Here is a 12636-nt window from a genome sequence, read left to right as displayed (position 1 = left end):
AGGCGCCCAACACCCGCAGTCACTGAGCGGAGAGATGAGGAGGAGAGTAGCGCGCGCCCATCTCCCCCCGTTGCTAGGGAAGACGAGGAGGAAGACGAGGAGCGCGCGCACCCGCAGCTGTTGCTATGCGGACGACGGCGGCGGACGATTCAGGCTCGCTTAAGAAGTGCATTCGCACTTAAAAAAAGCTTCCAATTTCAAAAGAAGACGGCGCACTAACAACCGATTTCACTAAGCACTAACAACTGCACTAACAACCAACAACTTAAATCAATCGTTAGTGTGGCGTCTTGTGAAATTGTATGTTTCTTTTTTCCTGTGCCCGTCCATGGGATCCCAAAAATCGCAACTTACCTTCAAAATGCCCCAAAAATAAATTTTTAATAAAGGAGAATGCCACGGACCTCTCAAAAATCAACAGTTTTGCTGCTTCTCGTCCACCGTCCAGCTCGACCACTTCCTGAAGACAAACGCCCTCACGTCACTGTACAGCATCCATGTGCCGCCCACAGGACAGAACGCGTCACAGAAGGCGGCAGGCTTGTTCCGCAGATGCGTGGACCTGGGTTTATCGGAACGCTCTGAGGTAGGCCTTTTTACACTATAAAATTATGTACACCCCTAAAGGACTTCTAACGGTCTTAACGCCCTTGCGCTCCAGCGAGAACACTAGAAAACACCGTTTTAAAGCGTGTTTGGTCGTTCTCTGCACCCTTGGCGGATTTGTTCTCTTGGGTTTTTCTTGGCTGTAAGGGTCTTAGTTATAGACAGCAGAAATTCCCCTTAAAGTCGTAAATCATTTTCCAGTTCTCCCCTAGCACTAAAAAGTGAAATCTTTAGTGTTTCTTGGTTGGCTCCCCTTATTTTCTAGTTTTTTGAAGAAAAACAAGGGACGAACACACGTGGATGAATTCCAACGTCTCTTGAAGCTGCCCGTTTATATTAGTGGCTGATTTAGAAACACCGATTCTTTGTCATGGTTGCTTTAAGACATTTCTTTTTCTTTATTTATGTTTTTACGCACACCGTGCTTACTGTGCTCCCAAGATAATGATACTCCGATTAACACGACGTGTTCCAGCCTGGTAATGTGTAGGACCTGTACGATTTTGGAAAGCTTCTCTATACTTCTATACACTAGAAATGGTACCCGGCGATACCCGAGTGTTCCCGTGTAACCATGGTTTTACACTAAATGCTCGTTAATATAAACCACAAAGGGCAGTCGTCTCAGTTCTAATCTTCATTAATTATTATAAGAGCCCACTGCTCTTGAGAGGCACCAGCGCAAGCGAACAATTTGATGCTTGAAAAAATTCTGCTTCCGTCTACTCTCTCAGAGCAGCGAAGCTGTGTCTAATAGTCCGATAATTTGCTTCGTGATCCCATCGATAAAACAAGACTTCAAGCCATTTCCTTATCATACCCCCTCGGTACATGCACTGTGCAACACGTGATGTGGTAAAGCCAGTTACAAAGACCACGCCTACACCGATCGCCTTAAAGCCGTTTGCATTGCAAACACATTTAAATGTTTTGCTGGGGAGACGTTATTCCAGGGACAACGAAAGCCGGTTTATATAAAAATATCAAGGCCCTAGGATCTGTGGTTTTCTGTCTGTGAATTCGTTCTATACTGAACGGGTTGTAGCGAGGCGGAGAAACCTGCTCCGGCGGGAGCGTGACAGCATACCAGGACACACTGGCGTCAAGGCCAGCCCTAGGAGAGCTCTGCTGTTAAAAGGGCGGGATTTCAGTCTGTATTTTGCCATTAAAAGCGACAGCCAGCACTTTATGCTCTAGCGAGCGAATATAGCAGCCGTCCTCCTCTCCGCCTTCTTCAAAACAAGAAAGAGCAGGTGAGCGGCATTCAATCAGCCCTTTGCTCCGCTGGACGTCCTCACTGGTTCATCCTCCTTCGTCCTCCTATTCCTCCTCCACGTCGCCACTGGCAGACCAACGAAACTGCCCTCATCCCTCAGCGCACCACCCACAACTGCACTCGTACCGTATGGCCGTAGTTAGCAAAGGGGACTTTTAAAGAAAAGCTTTCTAGCTCCACCTACCAACAGTTCTTTCGTGGCGTGCGGGACAGCAAACGGTCAACGTGGCGGAGGCGGCCGCGGGGGGAGGAGAGAGCGGAAGTTTCACTCACGAAGCCCACTGTAGATTGCGCCCGGCGAATTTACCCAGCGTTCCCCTCATGGAAGTGCCTCCTCGCCAGGGACCGCGTCGGCGGTACGGCTTTGTCATCTGCTTTGCGACGGTTATTTTGGGCCTGTTTTGGTTCATCTTCGCGTCCATCGCGCGCTTCCTTCGCACAGCTTGATTAACTTGTTCGACAGCACCTTCTGGGTAACCCGGACCGGACGGAATTAAGTGGTCGTACGGCAAACATACGTTAAGGATTGGTTTGCAGGGCGGGAAAACAAAATGCAGAGACCACGTACAGCCATCTGGGCATTAAAGAAACGCTCCCTTTTGGGCACTGCTTGCCACGAATGGGGCTCCGTTTTCTAAATTGGTGAAGACCAATTCGGCTGTGCTTTTAAGAGGTATATCAAAAGAAGAAAGTAGCAATTGGTTCTTATAACTAGCGATTATAAAAGTTCCCTCAGCTTTCCCGCAATTCTGAAACTTACTAAACTAACTAGTTTAAATCTTTATAAAGGAGCATCACTAAGCTACACATGCCGAATTTTTTCGGTGTCTGCGCTTGTGTCGCGCGGTGTTGTAGCCCCAAGCTAGCACATCAGGATGGCTAGGTTCCGCTGTCTCACCCTTCGAAAGACGCTCCTCTCCGTTTTCTTTCTTCCGACTCACGGCCTGGCTACTGCGGCGGTGGGGTCCGCCGCTCAAGCCCCGCCTTGGCCGACGCTGGTGCTGCGTTCGGGACGCCGCCCCCGCGAATTCCAGGTCACGGCTGGCAGAATCTCTGGTTTCACTCTTTGTAGAGCCACGTGTGTGAATTCAAGTGACGTCGAATGGCGTCCCACATTCGCAGCGTGGATTGGAGTCATTTTTTTTAAATAGGTCCCTCATTGGGACAGCCACTCAACATTCATCCAAACGTGGCTGTTTTCCCTGCGAAGCTTCCACTCCGTAGCTACTTTAACCGACGTCGCTTGCTGTTTTACACCATTTTTCCCCGCCTCTCTCCGTTCTCTCTGTTCCGGAGGCGTGACAACTTCGTGTGTAGGCAGCGGGTGCGTCTGTCTGGCCGTGTGCCGGGCTGTATGTCTCGGGCTGGTGTGGTAGCACGTAGTACTTCCAGATATCTTTGGTAGCACTTGCACGCTTTTGATTTAACGGGCTACTAAGGTTAGCCACTAAGGTTAGCCGGACTGCACCATACAGTTCGAATCATTTATGAATTCAAAATATCGAAGTTGGAATTAACGAGCTTTAACTCCACCACACATTGGACGTTCCTGCTGGACGTTCCTGCTTCTCGTGTACCAACTGTCTTAGCGCTGGCGTGGCGTTTCCCCGTGACCTGCTGGGTTTCCGTCGTACTTTTCCTTGTGAACGTCAGTGACAGTTCGGTCGGGCTTCCCATAAACTCGCTTTTGGGCTTGCCAACTCGACCTCCTTTCTCTGGCTCTCTTAAACTAAGCGGTAACGCTGCCTGCCCCGCAGTGCAGCCATTCCGCGGCAGCACTAAGACAGTTAATTCGAGAGAAGCACGAACGTCTGTTCTACAGTGTGGGTAGTGATGGGGCAGACGCCCGCGACGCTTGCGCGACCGCCACGAGAGCCGGGAAGAGGCTCTTGATGGTCTAAAAGCGGCGTTGGCAGCGGGGCGCCGGTGAACCCGAACCGTGGCTCGTGCACCCGCGGGTATACCGCAGGGCGAGATTCCTGGCCTGATTTGCTCAGACTCGGGTCGACCATCGAAGGTCCCCAGCTCCGGTGCCCACTGGAGCCGTTGGAAGCCTTATGGGCTCGTCTTCGCTGGGAGCCGGCGTCAAAGCGCCGTGCATATCTGGAGCGCATTGCTGGAACGACCCGCCGGTGCGCGACTATTGCATCAACTGCACGCCTTTCTTGCACGATCCAGTTTTCCTACCTCGCTTCTTTGCTGCAATGCATAGCCAGCACCGTTGCGGATGTCCTGTTGTACTCCGGCTCATTTATCACTGATGATTCTTGCGAAACTATTGCCGCACCACGCGTATTCAGATCATACAGCACTATAAGAATTTACCTCGAAATTTCAAGCTTCTATAGGGCCAGCAGTTTAGCTCTGCGCTGATGTCGCCTGTTTCGCTTTTCTCAGCTGTCAGGGGTGCAGGTTCAAAAAAATGGTTTTCGCCTTCTATGGCGTCATATCGCGAAATGTTTAGATCTGTCTTTCCGCATTTGTACAGACGACATTTGTCAGCAAAAACCAATTCGGTATATCGAAGAGCTGAACATATTTTGAGGAATCCGTAAAAATACCCGTTTGAAAAATCGAGATTCGCCGTTTTTGAGTTTGTTAGGTAGAAATGGTGAAAGTGCTTTCTAGACCTTTGTACGGGCATCATATATCAGCAAAAGTCATTTCATTCGAAAGTCGGGTGGATGAGAAAACCAGTAATTTGTGATACAATGTGGCTACAGTCGCGATACTGCCTAATGCGGCATTTGAGCGCATCTGCTTAGCCGTTTCGACTGCGCAAAACATTTCGATGCAATGGATTTCCGACAGATGTATACGTATTGTTGCAGACCACGCTTGTTCTTCACGTATTACTCCTCCTTCAAGAACAATCCACTTCTCAGAGTCTTCTGCGTCATGAAAAAGGCCTTGTGGTCGTAGAAATGGACGAATATATGTTATGTAACAATATGTTCGACATGCTACAATGCCTGGATCTCGCAGATGAGGTATTCCACAATCTGATGACAGTCTTGGAGGAGTTACGACGGAGAGGAACGGGATGTTCTCGCGCACTGGTGGTGGGAAATTCCTGTTTGTCTTGACCTGGAAGATTCCCACTAATAGCAGTGATGTACAAAGATGGACGATTAATGTGAGCACAGGCAATGCACTACGCCTTCGGTGTGCGCGGTGGGCGAGAAGTAGAACTACCAACAAGCCGTTGTCCAACTTTGCGGCACACAGCTCGCAAACTTCATCAGGCGTACCAGAGATTTAGGTGGACATTGCTGACAGACCCACACGCAAGTACGTAGCCACTACCGCCGCTCTATTTGTTGCGATCTCTGCGAGGCACAGAACTTCTGCTTCAGCGGCGCCATGGAGGAAAGAATGAGCGGCACAAACTCGTGGATTCTGAATTCGGCTGCGCTGAATATCTTCCCAGGCGGCACGTTTAGCTGCAGCGGCACATGCAGAATCTTTCTTCTCAGGACATAGACTTTCATACTAATAAATACTAGAGGGAAATCTCGCGCTGCAGTCGCGGGCCGCTGTGCGCGCCGCCATTGCCGCTAGCGACGTTCCTCGGCTACGTGGCTTAGGTAGCCATACGGCTTGTTCGTCTCGAAGCCAAAATCAACAACAAAATAACATTCTTTTCCTGTTCATCGTGCGTGAAGCTTCTACATAATCACTGAGAACTTAATCTTTTTGGAGGTTAAATTTTGTAACAAAAGAAATTTGATGATTCTTCTACAGTAATACTGTTCCTTTTTTTTAGTCAGAGACAACTTTTCAGCCTGTTCATGAGCCATGCCAAGGACAAGCGGAACATGCCTGCCCGGTATATGACGGAACGCTCGCCGAAGCGCAACTCCCCTAGACAGTGGCGCCAGATTTCCCTCTAGTGTGCCTTAGTATGAAACTCTGTCTCAGGAAGCGATCGCGTCATCTCCGAACGCACGACGGCGCGCGCTACTGTGTTGTTATCTCGTAGCGCGTCGCCCCCTCCGAGAATGTTTTCCTCGGCCTCGGCATACCGTTCTCCGGCTCACCGTTTTGCCATACTTGCATTCTCCGCTTTTGTCCTTGCCTCATCTCGCCTGTTCTCGTTGTCCTCCTCGTTCGCTCGGTCACTACGACCCCGACAGCGCCGCCAAACCACAAGAGTGGGCGCTAAGCGGGATTTACCCGAAGGATGCAATCCATCCACTCCCTCCCCGCACCGCATGTCACGTGACCATACGTCACGCATCCGTGCGTAAACACGAGGAGCAACCAGCAGATGCGCGGGTGGCGGGCCCTCCGGAGCAGCGCCGCTTGGACCAGGGGCGGCCTCAAGGAGGAGTTCTAGATCCCCCTTTGGGTGCGCTATTGACACATGATGTTGCGTTCCCCACTGCCGGTGATGGGCGGTGGAATGACTCGGCGCTTCGCCAGCAACCACAACATAGCAGCAAGAAACTTGTGTTCGGCGGACTCATTGCATCCATCAGCAGCGGCAACTCAGATGACAGCGAGACACCAAAAGTAAAGCAGCGGTCAGACTGGCGAGAAACATTGCGCCAACAGCGCAGGATTCCCCTACGAGGCAGGGGTCGTCTGTGCAGCTTGGACAATCCCTCCCTGATCCTAACGGTGCCCCTCCCGAGGGCTAATCGCCCGCGCTTGTGCCGGCTGCGCACAAGCGCGCAGCCGGTACACTGACGTGCGTCCACGTGATACCCGGCGCAGGGAGGGAGTGGATGGATTTTATCCTCCGTGTGAATCCCTCTTTGAGAGCTTCCGCTCTAAAAACAGTTTACTCCTTCTCGTCTTATAGGGGTGGAATATCCAAAAATCCAACCTTATTGGGCTCGTACGCCCTGATGGAAATGTATTCCCAAAATTTTAAATCATTAGGTTCAGCAGTTTTAGCGGGGTATTGATAAGTTGGTTGGATGGTTTTGTCTGTCTGTCTGTCTGCCATCAGTCAGTCAGACATACATTGATTTCTCTTTATGGTATCGCTATATAGGACTTCTACGAAATGAACTGGCACTTGTACTTCGCCAATCAGGTTCAGTATAAAAATGGCCGAAATTTTTATCGTTTATAACGCTCGGTTTGGTAGGGTAAAACTTTTTGTATAATGAAAATGGGCTTTGAAAAGCCTGTAACCCGCTATACAGGCCCTCCTCGATATCGTCACGAGAGGACAAATTGGACAGAAGCGCGCATTCCCATGGACGCTCATTTCCCAGGAAGAAACTGCGTGCGTGTGCAACCAGCGCAGGCTCTGCAAATTCTGTAAATACATCGTTCGCATATCCCGACCTGCCGCCACGCAACGGTTTTGGTGGAGGCAAGTGTTGCGTCCTGCTAAATAAGGACGCTAGTGGGCTGCCCCCATTTATTGCGCGATGTGCCTAACTGGCAAGCTGGGAGATATGGCGAACAACAAAGCAGGAGAGCCGCTGTATAACGCCGCTCTTCGCCGTCTTCCATCGCATCGCATGGCCCCTTCCCACACAGCGGGCCTCAGGTGCGTCCTTACGGCGCTGTCCCAGTATTTGCAGACTTGTGGTCGTAAGGGGTCAAGTTGCGCACCCGACATTAACGCGTACTGCTTTCTTTCTGTACAGGGTTTTGTATAGATAAAGATAGTAGCTTACATTTTTAGCCGTTGTAAACGCAAGGGCGCAAATATGTCCTCTTGAAGTCTAAAAAATACTAATCTACGGTACTGCATAAACGTCCCCCAAAGTGACAACCCAAAGGGACGGTTACAGCTTACGATGTTGTGTATTTTGCAGACATTCGCATTGTTTTCTTCGAAAATATCAAAAACACCCGTAGTTACTTATGCTACTATATTTTCAGCGTACTACATACCATCATTGTTTGTCTCATAGGCATTTTCCAACACAGTTGAAGAGAAACATCAATGAATAACTAAAGTTAACGCAGCCCGTGTGAAAATCTCAGCATAGCATTCGTTTTAACAAAAAAGAACTAGCGAATCTCCCATAAGCTATTCCGCAAAAATGGCTCGGGTTTAACACTTCTAAACGTAGTTATCACCAGTGAACGCAAAGATGTTGCGCGCTATGCGCGGTGACAGATGCATCTTTCCGTCTATCTGTATGTAGTGGATTGGATTCATCATTTAGTTAGCTTGCACTGACGGGAACGCAAAGAAAGCCCTGCCGGGGCGCCATCGATAAAAATACTGAGGGACCAAACGCCGGCAAACCAGCCGTTAAACCTCGCCTAGTCACATAGTTGGCTTGCTCAGAACCACTCGCACAGCCGGCCACGCCGGCGTTGAGCGGTCAAGCGCAGGCGAACGAGCCGTTCCACCCCCATGTAGTTACCTGGCACCGCAGTAGCTGCGCTACGACCGGGTGAGTCGATAAGGAGCAAAAGCTCGGCCTCCATGTCGGCGGCTGAAAGCTGAAGTTCACTTGCTACGCGATGAATGACCTCGAAAGATGTCGCGTAGTAGAGCTTTCGCTACAAAAGGCAAGATGCTACAAAAACAAAGTCACTGTCACGCGCAGTCCGCGCGAAAGACGCTGTTTACTATGCAACACGTGAAATGGACTACCCTAGCGCGTTTGTCGGTTTAGGCTCCCAACAGATAGTCGACTTCGTATTATTAAGTGGTAGCAAAAAAAAAAAAAAAAAAGCAGTGCACTCAAAATACCCCGTATCTGACATCCGGGGCACGGAGAAAAGTATTTCTTGCTCCATGCATCCGGGCCACGTGGCTCACGGGAAGCACGCCGAGTGTACAAATATCGTGAGAGTTCTTTTGATGAACTTGCAGGTGTCAATGTTGAAGGCCTTCACCGTTAAGGTCGGCCTGGACATATCCAGCCTGACACTCCCTCTTTCTTTCAACGTCGCTGAAACCGTGGTACAGTTGTCCGTCAAGTACGGCTTCCCAATGTACATCCTGATTGGAGTCTTCAAGAAGCCTCAGATAAATAAGAACTATGTTGAGGTAAGCAGCATTTTTTGCAGTCCTTTGTGGGAATCACTCAGTTTATGATCCACACACAAAAAAAAAACTGTTTACGGTTCGCGTTCGGGACCTTTGAACCGGTGCGCGAACCGGTTCGATGAGCTGATTTATGAGTGAACTGAGTAAAAAAAAAAAAATGTTAGTAGTTTAAAGGAAACGTAAAAGTTAGATACAAGAGAAAATTTAAAATGCTGCTTCTTTCCCATTAAAATGATGCAGATTGAAGGAAACTTCAAACAATCAGATCTAATTTTTAACCAGAACAGGCGAAGTAGTGGCAATTGGGTTGCTTTCAAGACATGGGACAGTTCTTTCCCGCAGACATTCTTAATAAGGGCAAAACATTATATGTGGCTCCTTGTGCACAGCGATTACGATATCCGAAGCAACCTGGAGAGTAAAACCATCGCCATTATAAAAAAAAAAAAACCTGAATATGGCTCCGCTCACAGACGATTTAGTGAAGGTGGGACTTTGCGCAAAAAAGACGAGGATGGTGGCAGACGAGACAGGCGCTTTTGACGATTCGAACGATTCGTGCTAAACTCAAAACATTTACCCCTGTGAAACACAACATTTGTAGCTGTCGCACGAGAATTTGTTTTTCTGTCGCGACTTTGTGTAATACTAATTAAATGAAAAAATGTATTTTTTTGGTTTGCACAAGACACCCTTTCCAATTAAAAATTGCTAACCTGACCAATTTCTAAAGATTGCCGATATTTCTTTAACAGCCCCGCACTTGGGAAGTGTAAATAATTAAAGGAGCCATGATAAGAAAACACGTTTATTTCTTTCAAAATATTGCCTCATTAGAATCGTACTGATACCACTTTTAACGTAAAGTTCGCTCAAATAAGCTACATAATTAGGAAAAAAGGAATGATCTTGCGACCCAGTAGCTAATTTCCGGCAACAGAGCCTATGATGTCATACCAGCCGGCTCTGCGAATGGCGGAGGGCGGCAAGCAAACGCAAATTAGGCAGATGTTATAAGATTGCCGAACGAGGTATTTGTGCTTAAATTTAGCGCACATTCTTTTTAAAGCTGTAATAATGGTGGGACAAGCACTGGAAGTTACGAAAGCCCACAGTAAACATAGAAGTACTGATGCGTACTGTTGTTGGCACTGCGCGTACTATGCTTGGTTTAGCTGCACAGGACTGCGGGGCTTTGGATTTGTCTCAGATAACACTTGCCGACTGAAGCAAGCAACGGTGGCTTACGTGACCATATTTGTCGAGCGAGCGCTATGTTTCACGAAACGATTATTTTCTCCATGAACAGAAACAAGCCAGGTTTAAAATACGGTCAAAAACAAACCAAACGCAGAAAACGGCTTGATGATGATGATGATGCTTAGTGGCTTCCCCTTTGTAACGTGGTGGCGTTGCACAGCGGCCTTAGTCGCAACGCCACTGTACAATCACCTCGCCAAAAAAATACAAACAAAATACATAAAAAAATATCAAAATAAAAAGGAGATACTTTCGTAAAATTTTTGCTAGTCTGACTTCTTTGTTCTCATGTCTTCCCAGATTATTTTCTGCTGTTTTCCCACCAACATTCTAACCTTCTTTTACTAACCTCAACTGCTGTCCAGTTCACTTTCCCGCTAACCTTAAAGCCAAGGGCTTCCGGAAGCTGGATGGCTCCATCACTGAGGACTGGATACTCCGTTACAATATGTCGCATGGTTTCTGGCTCATTTCCACAACCTGCGCATAGTTCTTCCTGTACCGGCTCGCGGATAAGCGTTTTCGTCCGCAAGCAACCTGCCCGGGCTTCAAAAAGCAATGCAATCCCTCTGGTATTATCGCATAATTTTCCCTTGTGATCTCCTGCTTCCACATCCGGTAGATATCTAAGGACTTCTTCGCGTCTATCCTCTTTTTCCAGGTCGTTGTTTCTGTTTCTTTCACTTCATTTTTTATTGCCTTGGCCGTTTCCCCTGCACTTCGGTTTCTTATACTTTGTCCTGAGCCTTCTGGTTCTTTTCCTCCATTGTGAGTCCACGCTTTTCATGTAAAGATACCGTAACACTTTGGCCGCCCATCTCTGATCATGCATATTTCTAAGTCCTTCTTCAAAACATATTTTGCTCGGTGCTTCTCTCACTTCGAAGGATGCCCATCCCATGTCTCCCTGCACTGCTTCATTTGTTGTTTTACTCTGTGCTCCTAATGCCAACCGACCTACGGCCCTGTGATTTACAAAAAGAGTGCAGCGCCACCCGGCGATCGTTCCGGAGCCTATCTATCGCACACGGCTCTGCGTGCACGTCGTCTCCCTTCGTCGCGCGCACTTATCGCTGCGGCGGCGGCGTCCTCGCCTTCCTCCGCCAAGTGGCTGCACGGGATCCGTGAGCTTCTCCGTTCCTTCCTCGCCTATCTCTCCCCGCCATCGGACACTGCTCCAATCCGGCGATTCCGGAAGGGGGTGTGGTTTGATCTCTAGCTCTCAAGGTCAAAACTGCTCACCCCGCGAAGACTGCCTTAGGTAGCGTACTGTAGCTTTCGCTACAAAACCGTTAGCTAATTCCAACCACTCCGCCCTTTCGCAAAAGAACTGCAACCAACGACCTCGCAGCAGTAAAGTAGGTGAAACCCGCAGAGAGGTAGGAGGGTCCCGCACTGTCCACTTTACCGAGCGCTTATCATTTGTGCTTCTTCTGCTGATCCGCCTCATTTAGCGCTGCATCGCTTTCGAGATGCGGTTTTACTGACGAGTCTGCCTCGCTACTCTGCCGCTAATGCAACTCATTCCGGGAAGGAGTGCTGTTGTCGACAAATTGAAAAGGTTCTCCCCAAACGAGTGCCATATCGTGCTTCACACGTCTAATTAACGATTCACTTCTAATCGCATAATCTGCCATTATCATCATCACCACCACCATCATCATCATCATCAGCCTATCTACGGCCACTGCAGGGCAAAGGCATCTCCCATTAATTTCCAATCATTCCGGTCCTGTGCTAACATCGACCAATTTACACCTGCAAACTTCTTGAACTCATCTGCATCTAACTTTCTGCCGCCCTCTGCCACGCTAGCCATCTTTAGGAATCCACTGTGTTACCCTTAATGACCAACAGTTATCTTGCCTTCACACATTATGACCTGCCCATGTCCATTTCTTCTTCTTAATTTCAACTTATAGGTCCTTAAAACACGTTTGTTCCATGTTGTACGCTTCCGCAATGCAGCAAAACGAATGATGGCGGGGGTCAAACGAGACGGAGACGTACAGGCGGTATTAAAAGGACAACTTTACCACCCCTTCCTAAAGAGAGTTAAGAGAAGCGCGAAAGCTTTCCTTCATAAAAAGTGTGTCAAAACATTCGCTAACAGTGCGTCCAACCTTCGCTCAAAGTGCGCCCAGTCGATCGTCAACCCTTCAAAGACCCAGGTTGCGAACTAAGAACAAACCCATGCGACAACTCATTCCTTCACGATTGATGCGGGTATTGTCTTATCTAAAACCGGTACTTTTTCACGATATTCAAGTGACCGTTTCAATACACTGGAGGCCCGGTTTCACTCACGCGCCGTGTGTACAGAGATCTTATCATAGCTTCTAGGTCGACCAGAAAGTCTATTGCGAAATGCATTAGTTTTTGGACAGGATGCCGCCGGTCCCACTAGGAAAGCTTTCGCTTTAAAAATATGCACCACTGAGCGCAGAGCCTCCGATGCATGCTGGGCCTTTTAGCTGCAAAATCGTTATACTGCACGCATGCGCAGTTGTCCTAGAGCGTT

The 12636-nt window shown here is 48.6% G+C and overlaps 1 protein-coding gene across 1 annotated transcript in view; it reads left to right on the top strand.

Moving 5' to 3' along the window:
• LOC144179807 (uncharacterized) overlaps nt 1–12095 on the top strand; it is a 35105-nt gene extending 23010 nt beyond the window's left edge. Inside the window, exons 6-8 of the mRNA XM_077708242.1 lie at nt 449–586; nt 8679–8855; nt 12084–12095. Coding sequence (XP_077564368.1) covers nt 449–586; nt 8679–8855; nt 12084–12095 — 327 coding nt within the window. The remainder of the gene's footprint in view (nt 1–448; nt 587–8678; nt 8856–12083) is intronic.
• Nucleotides 12096–12636: the final 541 nt, after the last annotated feature.

Source organism: Haemaphysalis longicornis, unplaced genomic scaffold (genome assembly GCF_048455015.1).
Source record: "Haemaphysalis longicornis isolate Haplotype H1 unplaced genomic scaffold, Haemaphysalis longicornis Haplotype H1 scaffold_4, whole genome shotgun sequence".
Classification (NCBI taxonomy): Eukaryota; Metazoa; Arthropoda; class Arachnida; order Ixodida; family Ixodidae; genus Haemaphysalis; species Haemaphysalis longicornis.
Note: the sequence above shows the minus strand (reverse complement) of the source record. Positions and strands in the feature narration are given on the sequence as shown.